Consider the following 24,887-nt stretch of genomic DNA (forward strand, 5'->3'; position numbering starts at 1 on the left):
CTCCCACTATTTTGCTTGTTATTCCTCTGAGATTCCTACCTAAATTTTAATTCGTTTTATTATATCTTAATACTTTCTTACTTCTCTTTTTTTCAAAAACTGGTTTTGAATGCCTCTTCTAAGTTACATGGTACTCAATAAGGAAGTTTTAGATCATATGACCTTTAACCCTTCTAGGACTGTTTTATCATCTATAAGTTGAATTTGTATTAAATAATCTCTGCAATCTTGTTCTGTCTAAAATTTGTAATTCTTAAAATAAATGAAACCCTAAAATACTGGGCAAAGCTTGTACAGATAATGAAAAAACAAGAGGACAGAAAAATAGCTATGGTAAAGGGGAGAAAGTATACAACCATGTGCTGTGATTCACAGACATGACTGAGGTTGGTTGAGAAATGATTGTATTGACAAGTCTTTGCCAAGTATGAAGCCATAAGAAATGAAAATGGCATTTCTTAAGACCTTACCTTCACTTTGAATTTAGAAAGAATTTTCACGCAGAGTCAGGGATATTCTGGCTGTTAGTAATCATTAATCAAGGGACAGTTCTCATATGTGCTAAAATTGGAGGTGATTTCAGATTCTGCATTGGTCTTCCTACCTACATATAGGTCTTTCTACCTTCAACCCTACATATAGATGTAGTTGCTACTTCTGTGAAAAGTAATCTTGGAAATCAAATATCAAGAAGTATTACATGCTTGTGGCTTTGAGGCCTATAGCATAAACATAAGAATTCTGACACAGAGGTCTTTGTTTTATTTAGTTTTGTTTTTAAGTTTCCTCCATTCTTCATTTTACTAACATATCCAAAAGTAAATTTACATTCAAGAATTCAGAACCTTCTCTGAGCATGTGTGAAGTTTAGTTTGATTCAAAATGGTCTTACCTACAATGGAGAGAATCACAACCACAAAATCAAAAATGTTCCATCCTACAGTGAAGTAGTAATGTCTGAGGGAGATCAGTTTCAGCACACATTCTCCAGTGAAAAGGATAATAAAAACCACATTTATCCAATATAAAACATCAGTCATGTAGTCACTTTGTCCCTCTTTTTCTACCATCATGGTTACCATGTTGAGGCAGATAAGAACCATGATGGTGATATCAAACACTTGGTTTGTTACTAGGTCAAATATACATCCTTGGAATTTGTTCTGTAAAGAAACAAGAATAATATGGAATGTAGAGTAAATTTTGCAAATATCCATTAATCATTATATTAGTAAAAGATTTTTTTTAAAGTTGTGTCTTCAAAGTTGCATAAATTATCTTTGGTCATAAGTTCTTGATTCTACAAGAGATATTATTCATGAGTTAAATCAAAGTCAGAGTGAATGAAAAGTTTTTGTTGTTGTTGACTTTCAGTATATACCAAACAGACTTCAGTTGGTCATGTATACTAACATTTGCTTTTAAGCTCATCCAACCCTAGTATGTTATATATGAATTGTTTCAGTCACCAGTAATTTTTTACTAAAATACCTCAGCTCTACTACCTGGAGTATTTCAAGTTAATAAAATCTCATGTCTCTAAATTTCTACTTTGCCATATTATTTTAACTAATGTGTTGCAGTGTCTTATACTTATATGACTGCTGTAGTATCAGAGACTTATATTTTCCTATCTCTTTCATGTATGGAATATGTATTTCCATACATATTCATACTTACAAATCACCTTTCTTTTCAGTCTCACTGTTAGTATTATGCTTTCTAGGAAACATAGCTTCTTCAAAATCCTTTTAGGAAAGGCCTTAAAGCATTTTACCAAGATCAAGTAGGGCATGCAAAAAATTAAAAACCAGGGTTTCAAATCCATAGATTGTGATTCAATAGGTCTGGTTGAGACCTGGCAATGTGTCCACTTAAAAAGTGCTGGGTGATCCTCATGTTGCCAGCTGGGTACTAATTGGCTTTGTCTTCAGCCATGACTCTTTGGCAAGGTGTGTTATGTTCAATACAAATTTAAATGCATTATATGCATTTAAATTATATGCATTTAAATTTTTTCCCCCAAGTTGTTAGAGGCATACAAACTATTCTTTGACTGCTTAGACTCACTATTTCCATCTGAGCCCATTCTGGTCTTTGACTTCACAGTAGGAAAAAGTTTAGACTCACAACCAGTCCAACTGCTTCTTTTGCTATTTGTTGCAATATTAAAAATCTTCATGTTAGTTTTACCCTACTGATAGACAGCAATCACTACATCATAAAGTCATTACTTGGATAAATAAGTTTCAATCAAAATTACATTTTATTTGTATTCTCCACAGGCCACTGCCCTAGTAGTAAGCTGTGTAGCTAATATAAAAGTAAAACCATATATAATTATTTGTAATTTTTATAGGAATATTAAGAACAGTGATAACGTTCAAAATACATATATTCAGTTTTATAAGGCCTTTTATTCAAATATTAGCATTCATGTTTAAGAACTAGTTGTACGTTAAAGATGAATTAAAAATAATTGAAAATTTATATGCTAGAGATATATATGTAAAAATATACAGTTGCCCCTTGGACAACAGTTTTGAACTACATAAGTCCATTAATCATGGGTTTTTTAAAGATAAATACAGTGCAGTACTGTAAATATATTTTCTCTTCTTTATGATTCTCTTAATAACATTTTGTTTTCTCTAGCTTACCGTATATAATACAGTATATAATACATATAACATGTAGAATATGTGTTCATCAACCATTTAGTTTATCAGTAAGATTTTTGGTCAACAGTAGGCTATTAGTAGTTAAGATTTGGAGGAGTCAGAAGTTGATATGCAGATTTTGACTGTGTGGAGGGTTGGTGCCCCTAACCCCTGTGTTGTTTTAAGATGAATTGTTTTTTTTTCTTTTTTCTTTTTTTTTTTTTACCCCTGGCCGAGGTATTGGCTTTTGTGGTTTCTTAGATCCCAGCTTTTTCATCGCATTATAATATTTCTTCTGTTCTTCTGTCATAAAGATGTCTTGACCTCCAAGGTAAAGAAATAGAAAAATAAATCTAGTTAAAATCAGAATCATGGTCTGGATCTTTCTTCAGATCATCAAGACAGGTTAAAAATGTATTAATATAGAAATAAAATGCATTTATTATGTGCCACGTAGCTATAAATAAAACCCATCTTAAAGAATTACTTACATGTAGGCATGTTACTCTCCATAAATAATGTAATGTGCATACGTAAAATATATGTATTACATATAATAATTATTGGCTCGATGTTCTTTTGGTGCAGTAACCCGTGTCATTTTAAACTATGTGCTGGTATTTCATTTTATCTGCTACCTATCTCAGGCATTTTATTGCTAGATTACAAATATATTAGGAAGAGTTATACAAAATAATACTGAACATCTTTTTTGATGATTTGGCTAATATTTGGGACTCTAATGAAAAGTAGGGGCCAAAACCATAGTAAAAATAATTTTATGTTATTTGTATTCATTTATAAATGCCATATTTGTTTAGCACAGAAAAAGAATATATAGTAGTGCCCTCTTATCTGTGGTTCTGCTTCCTGTGGTTTCTGTTACCCATCGTCAACTGTGGTCTAGAAGCAAGTGATCCTCCTGGCATAGGTCAGAAGGTGAATAATAACCCAAGGCTACATCACAATGTCTGCAGATAGTCACCTCACTTCATCTCATTACATAGACATTTTATCATCTCACACCATCACAAGAAGGGAAGTATAGTACAATAAGATATTTTGAGACAGAGAGACGATATTCACGTAACTTGTATTATGGCATATTGTTCTATTTTATTATTATTGTTGTTAATCTCTTACTATGCCTAATTTATAAATTAGACTTTACCATAGGTATGCATGTAGAAGAAAAAACATGGTACATTTAAGGTTTGGTACTATCTATGGTTTCAGGCATCCACTGAAACATATGCCCTATAGATAATGGGTGGAGGAGACTACTGCACAGTGAACATGTAAGACACAATCTCTGTGTGTGTGTGTGGGGGGGGGGGGGTGTTTGAAGAAACTTGTTAGATACTTTTTTCATTCCAATAAAGAAACTGCAATATAAGCAGGTTATTGGGTGTCAACATTATGTATAATAGTGTTGGAGGTATTGAGGAAATGACCAATGATTCAGGATCCTTGACCTGAAGGACTTCCTAATTGAATAGACAACCTTTAAAATTCAACAGTAAAAATAACTAACTCTAAAGTTTTTTGGGGTCGCCTGGGTGGCCCAGTTCGTTAAGCATCTGAGTTTGGCTCATGCCATGATCTCATGGTTTGTGAGTTTGAGCCCCATTTTGGGCTCTGTACTGACAGTGGAGAGCCTGCTTTGGATCCTCTGTCTCTCTCTCCCTGTTCATCCCCAGTTTGCACCCTCTCTCTGTCTCTCAAAACCAACCAACCAACCAACCAACAAACAAACAAACAAACATTGGGGTGCCTGGTTGGCTCAGTCGGTTAAGTGTCTGACTTCAGCTCAGGTCATGATTTTGCCTCTGTGCTGACAGCTGAGACCCTGGAGCCTACTGTGGATTCTGTGTCTCCCTTTCTCTCTGTCTCTCATCTGCTCATGTTCTGTCTCTCTCTGTCTCAAAAATAAATAAACATTAAAAAAATTTAAAAAAGAAAGAAACATTGAAAAAATTTACATGAAGGTTTTTGATCTTTATTTCACAAAGGGGGCTTAGAAGCTTTATCTGTTCTTTTAGAGTATGCCAATTTTCTTTAAATTATCTGTAATTTTTACAAATTCACACATTTTCTACATTGATGTGTAACATCAACTTTTTAGTTATGGGACAAATTAGTATAATCGATGTAATGGGGAATTTATTTTGAATAATTTTTAGTTCTCAAATTCTTACTTAATTTGTAGGGTTGGGGAGTTAAAGATCATCTGGTTATTGTTTCCCTTTAGTTTTCTTGGATTGGGCAATAGCTTTCTATTATACCGCATTTTAAAAAATGTATCAAATACCTAATGGTAACCAGACTCTGCTTTCTTTCTTAAACTGTTTTAACTCACCTTTATTCTAGTTGATATACAGTCTTTGGTATTTATCTTACATATTCATGCTAGGTATCCAGGAGAGCCTTCAGGCCAGTGTTAAGAGAACTACTTATGAGCAGAAGCTGAATGCCATACCATGTCAAGAACTTACCAGAAGAAGCTAGGAAAACACTGGGAAGAGAACTCTGAATTAGAGGTAAAAATCAAAGTGGCAAATTTTAACTTTTCTTAATGATACCTTGTTTGCCAAAATAATAAAAGGTGGGGATAAAACTAGGAGATTACAAAATGCTCTAATAGAGGAATTTGTGTTGTTTGGTTTTACTGTAGCTTTAGAGACCTTGTGCAAAATGTATCCCTTTAAAAGCTAGATGGGAGACACTCTGTAAATCAGGCTGGTCCTTTTCAACGTTACACACTATGTCAAGGCTGTTTTACTTAGTACTTAAGACTGTAGTTCTAGTATCAGATCTTCTTTGTTCAAATCCTATCTCTGTTGTCCTCAGGCAAGTTTCTTAATCTCTTTAAGGATAAGTCATCTCATCCTTACAAGAGTAGCTATATCTCAGTTGTCTTGTTCTGAGGATCAACTGAGATCATGTATTCAAAGCACTCAGAATAATGCCAGATACACAAGCCCTCAATAATTGTTAGTTGCTATTACCGTTGTTGTTACTAACCTTCCTAATAAGGTTATAGTTACTAAAAGGGGTTGCTTTACTCAGAATTTACCCATACGTAACCAGGGCTATACTAGGTCTTTGTGTAAATATACTACATATTTTTCCCTTTTGTAACTTGAACCTATTAATAATTTGTGTTCTAATTTTCCAAAGTATGTTTTCTAATGAATTATTAAACTCTTATTATCACATGAACTCATTAAAATGAAAACATTACTTATAGAAGTGATGGGTATTTGGAAAAACTAGTAAAGTGGGGTTGGTTATTAGAAGAGCTATGAGCTGAGACCAAAGCACTAAGTTAAAAAGCCTTAAGAGTCAAGAATACGCTGGGAAAAGAATATGGGCTTTGAAGTCAAACAGACCTTTGGATCCTGAATGCCAATGGACCTGTTGATTGATTTGAAACAAATTACTTATCCTTACCAGGCCCCAGCATATATACTTTTCTATAAAGATGCCACTTTCATTAGCTTGTCTGTGGATTAGATGAATTCACATACACAAAGTTATCTAGCAGAAGATCTCCTATGTAGTAGGTTAATTGAAGTGTTGGTCCTGTTTCTTACTAAGGTGGAAAGAAACCGTAGGCCATTCAGAAAAGGTCAGAATATAAAAGGTATGCTTAAATTGCAAATTAAATACTAGAAGAAATGTAGGGGATAGTGGTAGTTGGCAGTGCTTCTAAATTAGTAACTTTTGCCTGACAGTAATGGTAATGGTGTCAACCCATCCTATCTTCCTCCAGTGGCAATTCTTGTAAGAGTAACATTTAAAAGCAAGAAGATTAAAGCAGTTAGGGTTGTGGCTGTCCTGTCCATGGTCACATGGCTTTATCTAGATATATGTTTGATTGATCCTATGCAGGGAATATTGGGGAATCATATGTATATGCTTATATACCATATATACACATATATAATGACTTAAGTTGAAAAAAAATAAATTGAAAATTAGAGTATACTTTGTAAACTTATTTTCAAGGTTAATTATCAATTTTTAGAGATTCTCTGTCTAAAGCCATGAATATATGATAATGTTAGCTAAGTGTGGCTCTCAGATATTAAATGTAAGAATGGAAGATGGGTTTTCAAAATATCTTTGAAAAAAACCTATATTTGAAAATGTAAGCATAAATAACATTTAACACTTACTAAATTTCCTTCCAATCATGAATATCAGTCACGTACAATAATGACATTTCATTTCTTGTACATCTATCTTTTCTTAAATGCTAAGCCAGTATCTAAAATGACTCCCTCTTGGAATCCTACCCCTTATCTTGGAAAGATTTCTTTTCCTGTGGGTGGTGCTACAGTTACAGTAACTCAGCCAACTTTGACAGGAAAATTGAGACTTCTTAGATGATTTATTCTCTTGCAAATCACAGATAATACTATAGAGTGTACCCACTACAGGCTCTTCATTGAACATATCCCGTATTCCCCATTGCTGCAAATGACTAATGTGGAGACTTAAATGTGGTCCAGGTAGCAGGTAATGCAGAATCTGACCTAGTCTTGGGTCTCTCTTCAGTCATTCTACGCATCATTGCTGGATTCAGTTTTTAAATTAGAACTGAGTTTTCATAGTCCCTGGAAGAAGACTCCAGAATTGGATCTGTGATGAGACTACTTCCTAACTGTCGGATCACACGCAAGTAACACATCCTCTCTGACAGGGGAAATGGTGATATAATGCCTTTTGGGTTTGCTGTAAAATGCGACTAAGATTACACATGTGGAGTACTTTACACAGAATCAGACACATCATCAAGTCATAATAAATGGCACTGTCCTGCCTATATGTGCTCCCTTGCTCAAAATACCTCAATGACACATCAGCTCCTACTGAAAAATACCTAATATGGCTTTTCAGATCTGCTCTCAGGCAAGACTTCATCTTGTACTATTTCTCTTTTTAAAATTCCATCTCAAAACTCCATTCAAACTGGATGGAAGGCTATTCCTCCTGGATTATTTCCTCTTATGTCAGCCCTTTGCATGTGCTCACACATTTCTCTATCCCTCCCTGTGGATTATCCATCTTTCTGCCTCTCAGTTTCTACATGTCTTCTTATTAATCTTACAAAGCCTACCAATTGTCACATAAATGTGTTTTTTTTCTATTTATATCTATTTTTTCTCTGTCCATTTATTTTGTTGTTGTTATTATTGTTGCTTTTGTTAATTTTTATTACACTCATCACTGTTTCATATTATAGTATTTAGGGATCTGGCATAGTGCAGGGGCTAAAAAATATATGCAGTACATGGGATCAACTACTGACCTTATCAGAACTATCACTTACTAGATGCATGATCTTGGGTACATCACTTAACCTTTTTGTGGCTGTCCACGTTTATCAGACAAAGTTAATAATAATAATAATAATAATAATAATAATAATAATAAATTTTAGGGTGGATATTTTAGGTTGAATTGTGTCCCCCCAAAAAGATATTTTAAAGTCCTAGCCCCTAATACTTCAGAATTACCTTATGTGGAAATGTTGTCATTGTAGATGCAATTAAATCAAGGTGAGGTCATACTAGAGAAGAGTGAGCCTTTAATCCACTATGACGAGTGTCCTCATAAGCAAAGGATAGAGACACAGAGAGGGAAAACACTCCATGTGACCATGGAGGCAGAGACTAAAGATATGCTGCCATAAGGCAAGTAACACTTGAGCTACCAGAAGCTACCAGAAGCCTTTCCTAAAGGCTCTAAAGACAGCATGGCCCTGACAAAACCTTGATTTTGGACTTGCAGCCTCCATAACTGTGAGAGAATAAATTTCTGTTTTTTGAAGCCACCAGTTTGTGGTACTTGGTTATAGGAGCCTTAAAAAACTAATACAGTTGATGTGAAAGTTAATGAAACACAAATCTCAGGAAAGTATCTTACTTGCAACATTCAACAAATCTTAATTTCCACCACATGTATCATTGCTTCTGCTATGATACAAACTCCCTGAAGTCAGGAAACATATCCTGTGCTGTTGTCCATCAAGGGCCAGCCCAATGTATACCACACAGAGCAGTGGCTCAGAGAATGAATGAAGTTAACTCCTTATGAAATATGCTTTGAATGAACAATTAGTGCATTAATTTTTCTTAATTAGTCAATCCTCTATAGCGAACATTGACAAAAACTCAATACTTGTCATATTGCTTAAAAATATGACAGAAGATAATTATTTTCTGTGCAGAGATAAATGAGATTAAGCATATCTGTATTCAATTATTTAAAAAAATAAATGAAGTTATAATGAAGCTAACCACTAATTGGTATCAAATTAAATTTCAAATCATATTTTTAGGAAAATAATTGTTCATATTTTTCAGTACAGTAAAAAAAAAAAACCCTTAAAATACTTATCTTTTTTTTCTGTTGGTTGAAATTATCTATGATGACACCAATGAATAAGTTCAAAGTGAAGAATGATCCAAAGATGATAAAGATGACAAAATAAATATACATGTAGAGGCTGTATTCATAGATGGGCTGCTTGTCTACCTATAAGATTAACAAAAGTTAGCAGCATATTGACAATAACATTAATGATTTTGTTTTTTTCATGGTCTGACAAATTAATCCAGACAGTGCTATCCTCGGTGAACTTGGCTTTTCAGAAGCCATAGCATCTTGAGGATCAGCCTAAACCTTCTTAAAATTTATTCAACATTAAGCATTAAGCGTTAAGCAATACATATTTATTGCATGCTTACTATGTACATGAAATAATCTTCAAATGACTACAAAGGACTTAACCTATGTAGTACTTGTTCTCAGATTGGTAGGACAGACAATCTGGTAACTAACTGAACTAAAGTATGTTATTTATTTCCAGAAAAAAAAAACTGTAAAGAATGTGATACCATATTTATATAAATTTTATTGATTTTTTTTCTTCATTTGATTACACAAATGTCTTCACTGGATTTAACTTCTTAGCATGGAACTCATTTCACATAAACCCTTCCAGAGCATTTTAAACATAAAAACAACAAAATCTATGAATAAAAAAATTTAAAACCCATGAATAACTTATGATATTTAATTTTTATTTTGATAAATGTATTTATTGAGCGCTTATTGCCAGGGTGTGCAAAGTGCTCTACTTACATTTTCTGGTTGGTTCCTCAGAACAATCCCATGACATGGACAGTAATTTTTTTTTTCTTTTTACAGCCAATAAACAAGCTGAGAGAGGCAAAGTAATTTGCTCAAAGTCAGTTGCAGAGCTTATATATGATAGAGCCAGAATTTGAGTTAAGCTCTGTCCCCGAATGCTGCACACGTCATCACTAGGCTATTATTGGGTGGAAGGAAGTTCTTCATTTTGTGTGTATGTACCAAGGGCTCCTTGGAGCTACTATTTGAAAATGGCTGACCTAAACTCAGGAGCTTTAAAACTGTAGAGTTTGTGTTATATTGACCAATACTTACATTAACAGAATCAACAGCTGCATACATAATATCCATCCATCCCTTAAATGTTGCCTGTAAATATAACAATAGAATCTGAATGTGAAGCTCACACTCTAAAATAGCCATACACGAATTCAGTCCATTTATTGTTACATTTATTAAGTGATATCAAATCACTGAATTTTACTGTATTTCAAAATATCAATTTAATATAAAGATGCTATGTCGAGCACCAAAAGGACATAGTGCCAAGTCACATTGTAAATCTTAGTCCTAGTTAATTATTTCCAGGTTGTTACAATTCCTGAAAATTTTGCACATGAACTTTAATTTTTCCAGAGATAGAGTTTTCCAGAACATGTTTTATAGGCACATGTTCTATGAAAGACCAAGTCTCTTTTTAAAGTCACAAAGTACATTATCTTTAACTTCTAGTTAATAGATTAAACAATGAATTATATCCTTCATCCAGAGTCCACTACAATATCAAGCATTCATGACAGGGCTCACTTACAACTTGAAGCAGAGACAGGTAACCAAGTCCAACATTATCAAAGTTCACCTTCAGGTTTTTCCACCGCACATTTTGACTAATGTTCATCAGTGCAGAACAGTCGGAACGATTTTTAACTAGACTTGTTGGAAAACGTGACCCATCTGTGGTATTAACACACTCATAGAACTTCCCAGCAAACAAATTTACTCCCATGATGCTAAATATTAGCCAGAATATAAGACACACAAGTAGCACATTCATGATGGAAGGAATTGCACCTATGAGTGCATTCACGACCACCTAGTATTCAAAGGAAAGAAAAGGATGATTAGGATTAGTAAAAATGTTAAATGGTCCACATTAATGAAACACAATGCAGAATTAAGGAAATTAGAAAAGCCACCCTTACATGTTTAAGACATCAAATCACCAAGCAACATGTATTAACTAACTATGCTTAGTAGTATGCCAACCAAGACAAACGAGACAGGAGCCCTGTGATCGATAAGCTTACTTAAAATAGTTGATAAACACATTGAAAGTATTAGCAACAGTGCAAAACAAAGTAGCTAAAAATGATACCATAGCTTAAATAAATGAAAAAATAAAAATAATAAACCAAAAACCTGATATATGTAAGGTGAAGTCGAAAATCTGCATAATCTAGGGAAAAAAAAGAAATTTCTAAGTATAAATGATAAAAAAATAAATAAAATGTACATTTAAAGGTCAGTGCTAGCCCTAGATTTGTCAGTGCTAAAATTCTCCTATATAGAGAAACCACTGGTGTATATAAGCTGGAGTTAAGGTTGGGAGTCTTTCAGCGTATGAACCCCTTATATTTAATTGGTTCTGCTAGTTGTATGGTGCTGAATTCAATTAAGACCTTGGGACCTCAGTTTCCTCATCTACAAAACGAGAGCCATCTGTTCAAATTTATTATTCTAGCTCTAAATATACTTTATATATAAGTCCTTGGCTAAATATAGATAATGCTTGCCTTGGTTAAAATAAAAATGAAATAGTTTATCATTAGTTAATACTTCCTTTATTTCAGCTTTTCAGCATTTCCACTGCTATTAATCACTGGTGCCTCTTGCCATTCCAATTTTCCTGCATGGAGACTATTGTAGCATTTATCACTCTCCAGATTTTCTTAATTACCCCATCTTTCGAAACCTACCTGTCTTTTTATATTTCAGCTCTAGTCTGTATTTGAGTCCAAATGTGTTAAAGACTAATTTGTTAAGTGAGAGCACTGTGCTCCCTCTTTTTTCCAAGCAGTGAAACATTAAGAATCTTTGACCATCTTTGAGATTTTCTAGAGCAGGGGTTGGTGAGCATTTTCTTAAGTATTTTTAGGCTTTGAGGGTTGTATGTTCTCTGTTGCAAGTATTCAATTCTGCTCCCGTAGCAATAGATTATAAACAAATGGGCATGGCTGAGAGGCAATAAAACTTCTTTACAAAACAGGCAATCAGCCTGTGGGCTTTAGTTTGTTGACCTCTGACCTAGAGCAATAGTACCATAGGGTCTGTGGGCCACTGAGCTTCCATGCCAGCATAAAATTCTATGAAAAACATCATGGTTGTATTTTTTTTTTTTTTTAACGAAGAGATGATTCATAGTGTTATGAGATCCTTATAGTGTACGTGACACTAAAAGGGTTAGGAAACACAGGAGTAGAGAATAAAGTTCAAAGTGGTCAACTCTTGTTCAAGCCATCCTCACTTCCTGCTAACCTCCACACTGTGCTTATCACTGAGGCACATTTTTCCTTCTAGTCCTGGCTCAAACATGCCTTACACACTCAACCCTATGTTTCTCTACCAGCTAGCATCTCTGCCTGGAATGTCTAGGTGCCTGGGGGTTGAGGCCCACTATTTCAGTCCTGGCTCCAAAGTCACCTCCTTGTGAGGCCTTCCTAGACTTCCCAAGGTAGCTACTCTAGCCTCCATGGTCCTGTAGTACTGTGTGCTTACCATTTCATAGCAGATGTCATAGAGTAACCACTGTTTCCCTGTCTGTCTCTCCATGACTTTTGTCCCCACTCAGTCTTGGGGGACTGGGGTCTCTTCACCATTGTACTCTTTTTATAGCCTAATAGCTGACACATAGTTGGTGTTTAAAATGTTTGCTGAAAGAATGTGAGTAATGGTGGTCTCTGAGGGAGATAGGTACATATTGGTCTGATGAGCAGCCATTTGGGAAAGTCAATAAGCTTGAGATCCTCAAGATTCAAAGGAAGCTAACTACATAATGCCTCAAATCATCATTTCATTTACTCTTCAGAATGATCCTGCAGTGGGAAGGAACATATCCTTTTATGTGGTTAATAAATGCTACAGAGATATATCTGCTCCTCCAAATCTATTAAAACATTCTCCAATTATTGATAAAAAACAAACGGCAAAGAGGGTAGAATAATGGGCTAGCCTAATTGCTGAGGGAAGTAGCTTGTAGGGTAAAATACATTCTTTGTTCAAGAAAATGCAGTAGATGGTCTGTGTGAGTCCAGATAGGAGTCATAAGTTCCAGATCAATTGTAACATTCTACCAATGCTCAAAAAACGAAGTTAATGTCAATGGATTCCAATACTATCTTTCTGTGTGATAATACAACTTGTAATTTTTCAATTCTTATATGACAAAAGTATTGAATTACACTTATGAATATTTGTGTATAATTATGATCTCTCACATACACTGGAGCCATTATACATTGGATGCATTCAACACTAGACATGAGAGTCATAGTTTAGCAGGGATAACCCTGAAGATCTGCTAGACTAAAAGATCTCTGATATTCACCTGAGGCTTCAGATTTCTGAGCCCCACCCCAGAGTTCATGATTCAGTAGGTCTGGAGGAGGGCCTAGGCATCTGCATTTCTAATAAATTCTTAGATGATGCTGATGGCTGGTCTGTAGATCACACTTCAGTGAGATAGACTAATCTGCGTGTTAAGTTGTTCAGAGACTACAGGTAGAGAGGCAGTCAGATAAACAAGTACAAAATAATATAATAAGGATTTTGTGTGTCTGAACATAAAGGGAGGATGATCACTTATGCCTGGTGGTGAAGAGACAAAGCAAATATAAATTGGGGCTTAATGGCTGGGTAAGTGTCTGCTATATTGGGGAGCTAGGGTTGAGACAGGGCAGGGAGAAGCACTCTCAGCCAAGAGAACGACAGAAGCATGAGAAAGCAGGTATAAACCTGGTAAAAAAATAAATTTGAGGAGAGCAGAAATAAGTGAGGATATGGACTATTTAGAGAAAATAAGGTCATTGTCCCGCATGTATTTTATGAAGTTGCTGGTTTAATACAGCTCTGAAAGCTAGGTTGCTAGTAATTATTTTTCTCACCTTGTTTGTCTCTGCAAAATGGTCTCTTTTCAGGCACCATGCAGCCTTGTGCAAATTCAGTAAATTTTCAGAGCTTTAGTTTTCTCAAATGCAATTTGGATATCATTCAACTATTATTGAAACATTTATTTTAAGGATGAAATTTAAGGTGGTGGCTGATGCCCCTTGACTTCCCTGATTTTTCTTATGACTCCTACCAGGGTAGCTCTTTAAAAATATATATATATATTTTTTTAATTTTTTTTTCAACGTTTATTTATTTTTGGGACAGAGAGAGACAGAGCATGAACGGGGGAGGGGCAGAGAGAGAGGGAGACACAGAATCGGAAACAGGCTCCAGGCTCTGAGCCATCAGCCCAGAGCCTGACGCGGGGCTCGAACTCACGGACCGCGAGATCGTGACCTGGCTGAAGTCGGACGCTTAACCGACTGCGCCACCCAGGCGCCCCAAAAAAATATATTTTTTGAACACCTGATACAGGCAAGTCCTTGATGACTGGTATTTGGGAGATGTTATCAGAACTAATAGTGTCCCCTTCACCTAAATTTCCTAGCACAGGGAAGATTTTCATTTAAAAAGGGAGAAGTCACTTATTTGGATTACTGCCTAACAGTATTACGTGAAGGAGGCATTATTGTATTTGATTTACTCTTTGTTAAACAGTATGCACTGAATACTGTGTATATGCATATCTATACACATATATAAACATTACATCTATATATATACATACATATATGTGTGTATAAACAGTCCATAATTTCTACATACTTATTTTTCAATTTTATACTCCATTTAGAAAATAAGAATATTATACTAGAATGTTTAGCATTTTCTTACCCTCATTCCTTCAAATCTAGATAAAGCTCTTAGAGGTCTTAAAGCTCTAAGTGTCCGAAGGGATTTAATGGGGCCAAGGTCTGAGTAGCCGAGAGTGTTTGCAACTAAAGTAACCAAAGAAACCTACAAAAAATAAAATTTTCATTAATCATTTCAATGAAATAATAAAGCATAAAGAGGAAAAGTCAAATTCAAAGATCACTAACAGCAGACCAATAAGAATAATATGATTTTAAATATCAAATTGTCTAGTCATTGGCTAAAAATAGGTAAGATGTGCTTTTAAGGAAATATATGTAAAGAAAGGTTAATGAAAATAAAAGAAATAATAGAAGGAAAGTAGTTTCTTACCCTGAATAAAAATCACACATTCTTTTTACATGTTTGTAGTCAATGATTATATAATTGCTTATTAATATGTTTATGCTTGATATATTTAATTAGATATGCTATATATTTAATTAGAGCAACTTATGTTATACATTTATGCTATGCATTTAATTAGAGCAACTATCAAAATTTCAATTATAATAAAACCCAGGGCATAAGAAAGTGTGTGATTCTGAAGCTAAGTCATAAGAGTGTGGCATTAATTCGGCTAAACCTATGTCTCAGTGTAAACATTATTCAAAAGCATTTTGAAGACTCATGATTTTGAGACGGAGTTAATTCCCCACAAGGCTGTTTTGCCTTGTGATTTATCAGAACTGGCACCAAAAAGATTTACCTAGTAATACACACTGGGAGAAAAATCTCAATTGTATTGAAGAGAGCAAAAAGTAGATGATCTCACTGGCTTTGCAATCAACACAGACATACGGACCTTCATCATGTGAGACCTGCCACAATTACCATGATCAGTATGCAACAGAAATTAGTGTTCTTACAATAAACTATCTTAGAAGAAAGAACATGGACAGAAATAAAATCAATACACATTTTGGTAATAGAGCAATGAGCTCCTCAATGACCTTACATCTGGATCTGTAAATGCATGAAGTCTCTGAGTGCGTTCCATTTAAAATATTCATTTGTTGTTACACTGTGTGTAGCAGGAAGTAATGTCTAAGAACAATGTCCAGAATGTAGCTTTTCATTATGAATGAAGTAATGACTAAAAGATTCAAGTTTTCCAGGGAAGACTAGGAACACCTGAGAGTCATTGTTCTTATATTTATTGACAGAGTGGAAAAATTCAGCGCTCACAAGTTCACTGCTCCTGCTATCAGAGACAAGTAAACTGATTTATGAATCAAAATGCGTTGAAGACTTTTGTTCTTTCTCATACAGTTACTTCCAAATGCCTCAATGTTGTGCAGGTTTGGTGGTACAGTAGTGAGCATAGCTGCCTTCCAAATGTCTCAGTGTAACATTGTTTATTTTTAAGTCCTTTATATTATATATCCAGCAGAACTAATTGTCTGTTCCTCATATCATTTGAAATTCACCCAAGTCATTCAGGTCTATTATTTTCCACTTAAATACACTTAAGAAAATGTACTTTTTAATCGGGATAACAAGTATTCCCTTTTAATCAGGAAAAAAATTTTCAAATGTTTACTATAATTTTTTTAATGTTTATTGATTTTTGAGAGACAGAGCATGAGCAGAGGAGGGGCAGAGAGAGAGGCAGACACAGCATCCAAAGCAGGCTCCAGGCTCTGAGCTGTCAGCACAGAGCACAATGTGGGGTTCGAACTCATAAGTCTTGAGATCATGACCTGAGCTGAAGCTGGATGCTTAACAGACTGAGTCACCCAGGTGCCCCTCTCTTTCTTAAAATACATTCTTGTAAACTTAAAATACATACTTGTAAACTTCTATTTCACAGGCTGAGTGATGAAAGTAACTATGTTTGTGATAATGTTTTTAAAGGTTTTTAAATACCTTAAATATTTTATAATAACCCATAAAAGACCCAATCATATTTAATGGTTAAGAGAAAAGAAAAGAAAAAGCCTACATTCTTTCTATCATTTCTTCTTATTTTGTTTAGCCTTTCTTTAAATCTATTATGTTACAAAAGCATATTTCTTACCATTTATTTTTCTATCTAGTAACTAGGTAACATATATATAAAGGTAAATTTAAAAATCAAACAATATGAAATCACTAACATAAAGTATCAAAAATTAGAGATCAGATCTCACAGAGAAAGCCTAAGGTAACATAAGAGGTGTAATGTATAGCTATATCTCAATAAAATAATGTTTTTGCATATCACCTATATAGAAAGCAAAATGTTAATTATTGTTTTTAATATTTTATATTTTGACCTGTTAAAAAGAACTTACTAAGCTTTGGATAACAATTGAGAAATTAAACTTTTGAGTAGAAATGATGAGTTTTGTTTTAATTTTGTAGTCAGATTTTGCTATTTATAGTCATTCTTACTTGTAATTTTGATATCTATGAATGATGCTATATTTTTCTTTTCTGAAAAGTTTAATGATGCAAACTGGTGGTTAAATGTTAGAGCACTTGTTAACATTATAAATATTTGCATGTTGCCCTCTAATTCCAGACATCAGATGGAAAACAACTCCCTAAAAATTATAACTTATTATAAGATGTCCTTTCTCTAGCCACAAAGACTAGATTTTGGAAAATCTAGGGAAATTAGTAATAGATGGAAGAACATAAATCATTCTGAGAAAAATTAGATTTGGATATTGAGGTAAAAAATTAACTTAAAAAAGCCTTTTAAAATAATATAAAATATAATAACATAATTATTATGTGATATATTATTAAATTATATTATTAAAATATAAAATAAAACAGAGAACACCAAACAAGAATAAATTGGATGTTGCACCATTTCTATTTGAGATGACTTAATCTCACAGCTATTTTAGGATCTCTTTCTTATTTCAACAAGATTCCCAAAAAAATATTTTTGCTTTGTTAAAAATAATTTGTAAACTTAACCTTGCTTATATATTTTCCATCATTCAAGTGTTGAACAGTTCTCTGAATTTATTACTTGACATTGTCAATGCCTATTTTTCTGTTCCATTGCCACTCCAGAGATTAAGGGTAGGTTGGATGTTTCAGGTGGGGACAAGAGTGTGACTCATTTTGGTTTTCCTTCTCATTGTGAAAGAGATAAATATTTTGAAATTCATGCCTCTCCATTTCCCTAACACAGAGTTATATAGCTTTTGTGTCACCACTTTTACATAACTTTCAGCTAACACATCAGCTTGATACATCCCTTATTGTCTCTTATTTTCTAATTTTATATTGTAAAAAAAAATCAATATTTTATCTTTTTAATCTATGCCTCTACCCTCTTCCATTCCCACACCCACCTCCTAGTGTTTCATTTTGTTCTTATTCCCAACAGCAATGATATTTGAATTATGTATACATACGTGTATATAAAATCACATTTTCTCTTACTGCAGAAAACACATGCAAAGTAAATTATAAATGTTAGAATGGCACAGAAAATAATTTGCATTCATTGAAGAATTTCTCTTAATACTCCTTACAGAGATATTTCTACTGGCTATATTAATATTTCAAAAAAACCCATAAATGTATAGTCTGAAAGTACAAGAAGCTAACCAAAATTAAATATGATAACAAACAACATTAATGAAGGTTCTTCAGAACACTTATTTATAAGAATACAGCCTCTTTTAAAATTTAGTCAAAGTACCTACATCAACAATTAAGAAATCCAGCCAACACCAGGCATTGGTGAAATACGTTTTATAACCATATGCTACCCATTTTAGAAGCATTTCCAGAATGAAGATGTAAGTGAATATCTTGTCAGCATACTCGAGGATAATCTTAATGGTCTTTTTCTTTTCAATATATATATCTTCAAAAGCCTGTGAAAATAATAGTCAAATATCAATTCATGTCCAACTTAAAGCTTATGATTCATAACAAACTCAGGAAATAAAGTTCTGATGGAGAAACCACTGAAAGATAATACTGTTATGGGCTAGCTGACTTTCTTCTGGTTTACAGCGACTATATAACACTTAGTTTTAGACTACTTACCAGTATGCACTGCTGGGCACCAGAGATTAAGGGAAAGGATGTAAAGAATAAATTTTATAATCCTTTAAAAAGAATCATGATCTCTCATACTTGCAGCAATTTCCACTTTATTTGACCCCCCTTTATCTCTCTCCAAATGGGATAAATCCTAATAACTTAAGACATGATTCCCAGATCAGCTTGTCATATATATTTTTCTCACCCTGCACTCTCTTTCACACCACCAGTAGGATTTGGAGACTCTCCTCCAGTTCTTATATGTGTGTTCACTCCCAGTGCCTAGCACTGTGTCAAGAACACAGTAGGAGACAAGGAAAAGTTTGCTCAATGAATGAATGAATGCAGTATCTTAACAGGGCTGTAGAACACAGAGGATTTCTTTCTTTGAATCTTGCACAATATTTTATCATTCATTGAAAGCTTAAGCTCTACAAATCACTATTTACATTCATTCCATGAATGCAGCACCTTTTAACACTCTTCTAGAACTTTTAGTAAGTGACAGATGATGGTTCTATGGCCATAGTCACAAGTCCCTTGGGAAATAATTTGAATTCACTTAACAAATTCAGCTCAGTGAGGACACTGAAAATGACTGCTGACCTAAACAGGTGTAGAGCATTAGGATTTTCCTTCTCTCTGTCTCTGTCTCTGTCTCTGTCTCTGTCTCTGTCTCTGTCTCTCTCTCTCTCAAGCATGAACTGGGAAGAGAGGCAGAGGCGAGGAGAGACAGAGAATCTTGAACAGGCTCCACACTCAGTGTGGAGCTCGACACAGGGCTCAATCCCATGACCCTGGAATCATGACTTGAGCTAAAATCAAGAGTTGGAGGCTCAACTAAGTGAGCCACCTGGGCACCCCAGTATTCTCTTTCTTGTTTAAGCAATATTCACTTTGTGGAAGAACATGAAAGTCAAAGGACCCGTACCCTTATAGTGGTTGACATTATACTACCCATCCATAGCCATGGGCTTGTCCACTTTCTTCTTATTATTATAAGTCCTTCTATCAATACTTTCAAAATGATCCTTGGCACTTATTGAAAACTGTTGGTATCAGTATTGAAGAAGGCAGAGAAGTTGGGACACAGACAATGGGCAGACCTACCAAGATGATAAAAGAGATTCTAGCACCTAGCAGAGGTTCTGAAAGTCAGTGGCACTGAAGTACAAGAAGAAACTTCCAGCCTTCAGGGTTTTTGGGCCTCCCTTCTCCAGGTTGTAGAGGAATCAGGCAAGCTACTGAGATAAACTATGGCAATGCTTCAGTACTTGAGATGCAAAGTTATTTTTTTAAAGTTTATTTATTTTGAGAGAGAGCATGGGGAGGAGCAGAGAGAGGGAGAGAGAGAGAACCCCAAGCAGGCTCTGTATTGTCAGTGCATGGAGCCCAATGTGGGGCTTGAACCCACGAACCATGAGATCATGACCTGAACCAAGATCAAGAGTTGGACACTCAACCTACTGAGCCACTCAGGTGCCCCTTGAAATGCAAAGTTTAAGGAAGGGGCTTTATCACAAAGAACGAGAGTGATATTCCTGGAACTGAGGTGGAAAGCAGGACCAGTAGCAAGTCTTGATGCTGAGAGCCAAACACTGTGCCTGAATACACCTTGCTCTGACTAGTCCCAGAGCTGGAAACTGGATTCAGTCTGCAGTGTTCCTAGCTAGCTTCCAGGACTAGTTATGTAACTGTGGGAGCAAGGAGGCAAGGACATCATTATATGAGCTCCACCATGTGGGGTATAGGTTTTACTGTTACTCATTTCAGTTACTATTCATTTGTTTTTATGTGGTGTGTACTCTCCCTTTTGAGGAACCACAAATCAGTGAAAAGATATAGTAGCTTTGATTTTAGACCTCAGGTATGAGTCTGTTGTTTACTAGCTTTAGGACATTAACTAACTTTTTAAACTCTCTTCCCTGCTTCCTCATTGGTAAAATAAGCAAAATAATCATAATCTCACAGGATTGTTTAAATATTAAGTGAAAAAACCTATATAAATATCTTGAAGCATAATAAATATGTACTAAATTTGAATTGTTACCTTTCACTTATTTTATAGACAGGTATTTAAAAAATCTAGCTCAACTGGCAAACTCCCTGAGTAAAAACAGCAGTTTCTTAAACTACCTTTCTCTTTTATTCTTCATATAATTCACTTGAATTTCAGTTTTGAAAGCACCTCTCGCCAAAAATGTCATCTTCCTTTGGACATTTTGAATCAGGGATTACTCTAAACTTTTCTTTAATTTTTTTTTTTCTCTCCCTTCTAACAGTCTCAGTCTCATGTGTGACTCAGCACAGAATAAACTTCATTAGGTATTAGGAATTAGATTCCTACTTGCATTCCACCAGATAAGAAGAGTAGCATTTTTTAAAATTCATTTTCTGTTTCAGGAGAAGTCATCCACTGTGGGCCCCGTGCATCCCTGCATGTCCTTGTTGGATAGGCCAAGAATGCAAGGCCCTGACTAGCTTCACTCTGGCTATTTCTCAGGGTTGTTTTTGCAACAAGCAACCTTGAGGAATAGAGACAGTGTCTCTGTCTGGGACAAAAAGCAAGGTTGCATACTGCTTGCTATAAAAGGACAGGGTTCCCTAAATTTAGGGCTCTTCAGCTGTGATGCTAAACCACTGTGTGTGCACCAGTCATTTACCCCCCTGCCATGCCCTCATGAGACTTGGGGATTAGCGGGACCAACATAAACATGTTGAAGTTCATGTTGCTTCCAAAATCATGAGAAATAAAATTCTTTGTCTCTGACTTGGAAGTCTCCTATCTTCTACCAGCATCCATGAAACAGTAACAGGTTAATTTCTTGCAAGTAGAGTAAAATCCAAAATTCATGAAGACTATCTATGAGGCAATTTACAACTTTCTTGAGTATTGTGTCTTCAGTATAGTGGAATTTCCAGTGGTATCTCTAGCTGGAACTGGGCTTCTAATGGTTCATTTCTGGTCGTGTCAGCAGGAAAGACAAATAAGTAAGAAAAGGCTCAGGGAGTGTGAAACTCTCCTAGAAAGTGCTTTCAACTCTCATAGAAAGAGCTTGATATTGTGCAAGAATAAGAATGTGTCCCTTTCTCACCCTAATATTACAGCTTGTGTTTCAAGATCTTCATAAGCTGACACTGACTGTCTTTGTCACAGTACCTGTGGTTACCACTCTCTTTCCTGTGTTTGCTCTTCCTCCAACATCACTTTCTACAGGTTGGCAACTTTAATGTGCTGAATACCTCCCGATTTTTTATGCTTCCTTATCCCTGTACACTTGTTCCCCTCAGCCCACCCTGTCTCTTGGAGGATCCCTGTTAATCTTCCTAGATCTTGCACAACATCAACTATCTTTCTTAAATTCCAAGCAGACAACAGTTCGTCTCTTGCTACAGAGCTTTATCAAGTATATTCCTCACTTACAAACACATCCCAGTGCTGTAATCACTTGTGCCTCTCTCCCCAGTGCTCTCTTGAGAAAAGTACCTGGATCTTAGCCACCTTCACATTCAAGACAGCAAGAATAATGCCGGCCATGTAGTAGTGCTCAGCAAATATTTACTGAACTAAGCTAAATTTTTGTCCTAGCACTAATTATAGGGCTTCATTTTTAGGCAAAACAACTTTCCATGTTATTTTTATCCTCCAACTCATTTATTAAAAATACTGACTTACTCAAGAGATTGCTTTAGGTGTCATATCACTTACCAGAGCACCACTGCTGAGCAGGATCATGAGAACAATAAAGCTTTCAAACCAACTGTGTTCAACTATTCTGTAGCAGGTTTTCCTGATGTTCCACCAGATTTTTCCTTTCCCTGACTCTACGTCAACTTGGCAGCATGGGAATCTCTGTACACAACCTGGCAAGAGAGACATTCATGTAAAATCTTGATATTCAGAATAAATAAAATGCTTAAAATACCCTATTTAATGTGAAGTTTTCCCTGTGATGTCCCTCAACAGAATAATTGCTAACATTTACAATGCAGCTTTAAATAGATTCAACTTGAATAGATTCAATTAAAAATAACTTGTCAATGATTCTAACTTAAAATGTATTCTTGTCTTCTGTACTTCCTTGATTTCTTGTCAATCTCTTCCACGATGTTTAGGCCACTTTTTTTTTTCTTCCATTATTGCAGTCCTCATACTGTGCTGATACATGGTGAACTCTGAATGAATGAATATTAAACTAAATCTGAGGACAAAATGCTTTTCAGGACCTTCTTTGCTGACAAACTAATTTTCCTTGATGTGGATCTCATCTACAATTTCTGCTACTTCCACTCTACTAAAAAAAAAAAAAAAAAAAAAAAAAAAAAAAAAAAAAAAAAAAAAAAACTGTGCCAAGCACCATTCTAGATAATATTAAGAGAATTGGTAGAAGTTTCTAAAATTATGTTAAAAGGAAATAGATCTTCATTAGAATATTCAGGTAAAACTGTTTCAAGTACTCTATGTTAAAAGCAACTTGGGACATGTGGGTGGCTCAGCCGGTTAAATGTCTGACTTTGGCTCAGGTCATGATTTCACGGTAGGTGGGTTCGAGCCCCGTGTCAGGCTCTGTGCTGACATCTCAGAGCCTGGAGCCTGCTTTGGATTCTGTGTCTCCCTCTCTGTCTACCCCTCCCCCACTTGCATTCTCTCTCACTTTCAAAAAAATAAACATTAAAAAAATGTTAAAAAAATAAAAACAACTCTGTCTTTGTAATCATAGATATAAAACATGCTGCTTTGGTAAGTTGAGGAACATTTAATTTAAAATTTTTTAACCATTTATTATCTTTTGTATACTTAGCTGTGTATATAATTTCTTCTCCTCAGGGCATTTATTTTTGGTTTTGATTAGGCAGATAAATATAGAAATAAATGACTGTAACTGGATAAAGCAACTGAAACCACAGATGTAAAGGGGTTATTTGGTAGCATGGAAGAAGTCTACCTAACCTGGCTTGTTTGCTCAGGAGAGGTTGGAACTTTGTGGAAGGAAGAGCTGGAGCCTGAATTGAGTCAAAGTATTAGCCAAAAAGACTATGGGTGGAATGCCCTGCCAAGGAAGCAAAATGTGTTCTGCATAGGAATTATAAGCAGTTCAGAGTGGTGATGAAAGCACAGTGTATACAAGAGGCATAGGTGAGAAATGAGGTTAGAGAAATTGGTCAGATTATGGAAAGCATTTTCTACCACATGAAGGAGTTTGGTGTATATCCTAGAGATGATGAGGAGTATGTGGAAGGTTGCAAGCAGAAAATGATATAGGCAGATGCAATTTAAATAGATGTCAACAGTTGAATGGAGGATAATCTGGAAGAGAAGAAAAAGGAGAGCGAAGGTGTAGAAGGACTCAGAGCCAGAACACCATTTAGGATTCTGGTATAGTAGCCTTAACAAGAGGGGCAGGTTATGGCAACTTCTAGTTTCTAGAGCAATAACGGATTGAAGACATGTTTGGCAGGTGAAGTCAGATGGATTTACAGACTTACTGGATATGTGATGTTAGAGAAAGGGAGGACTCCCAGAACAACTGGGTGAAGGTCAGCAATGAAATGAAGAACAAAAGTGTGGGAGCTACTTGGCAGAGTTTGAGTTTGAGATGCTGGTGGGACTTCCAAATACCAATATCCTGCAGATATCTGGAGGTCTGAATCTGCAGCTCAGGGGGTAAGTCTGGGCTAGGAAAGAACAGTTTTGAGGTCACACAAAAAATATATTTTAGGATAAGGAGAGAAAAAAGGGCCAAGTCTGGAACATCTTAGAACAGCTAATATTAAAGAACAGAATGCAATGGTATGCTGGAGCCAGTTCACCCAGGCTGTTGATAACTCATTGTTCAATTGTCAGGAATTTTTGTGAGCCTGTTGTTAAATGCAGCAATCCTCAAGCATTAAATTATGTGAACTTAAAACTATAGCTTACCTGTTTTATTTGTTTGTTTTTAATGTTTATTTTTGAGAGAGAGACACACACAGTGTGAGTGGGGGAGGGCAGGGAAGAGGGGAAGACACAGAATCCAAAGCAGGGTCGAGGCTCTGAGCTGTTAA

At 35.3% G+C, this 24,887-nt stretch overlaps 1 protein-coding gene and 1 long non-coding RNA gene across 5 annotated transcripts in view; one reads left to right on the forward strand and one right to left on the reverse strand.

Moving 5' to 3' along the window:
- The window catches only part of LOC109502716, a 119,498-nt gene that overhangs the window by 51,757 nt on the left and 42,854 nt on the right, over positions 1–24,887 (forward strand). For all 3 annotated transcript variants that reach the window (XR_006583262.1, XR_002161520.3, XR_006583261.1), the window contains exon 3: positions 5,074–5,200. This is a non-coding gene — a long non-coding RNA (uncharacterized LOC109502716). The remainder of the gene's footprint in view (positions 1–5,073; positions 5,201–24,887) is intronic.
- SCN9A (sodium voltage-gated channel alpha subunit 9) overlaps positions 1–24,887 on the reverse strand; it is a 167,090-nt gene that overhangs the window by 6,509 nt on the left and 135,694 nt on the right. For both annotated transcript variants that reach the window (XM_045033892.1, XM_019838208.3), the window contains exons 19-26: positions 22,552–22,706; positions 18,497–18,670; positions 14,826–14,948; positions 10,636–10,917; positions 10,140–10,193; positions 9,069–9,206; positions 2,887–2,991; positions 893–1,163 (exon numbers count right to left, since the gene is read on the reverse strand). In XM_045033892.1, the coding sequence (XP_044889827.1) occupies positions 893–1,163; positions 2,887–2,991; positions 9,069–9,206; positions 10,140–10,193; positions 10,636–10,917; positions 14,826–14,948; positions 18,497–18,670; positions 22,552–22,706 (1,302 nt within the window). The remainder of the gene's footprint in view (positions 1–892; positions 1,164–2,886; positions 2,992–9,068; positions 9,207–10,139; positions 10,194–10,635; positions 10,918–14,825; positions 14,949–18,496; positions 18,671–22,551; positions 22,707–24,887) is intronic.

Source organism: Felis catus, chromosome C1, assembly GCF_018350175.1.
Source record: "Felis catus isolate Fca126 chromosome C1, F.catus_Fca126_mat1.0, whole genome shotgun sequence".
In the NCBI taxonomy this organism is placed as follows: Eukaryota; Metazoa; Chordata; class Mammalia; order Carnivora; family Felidae; genus Felis; species Felis catus.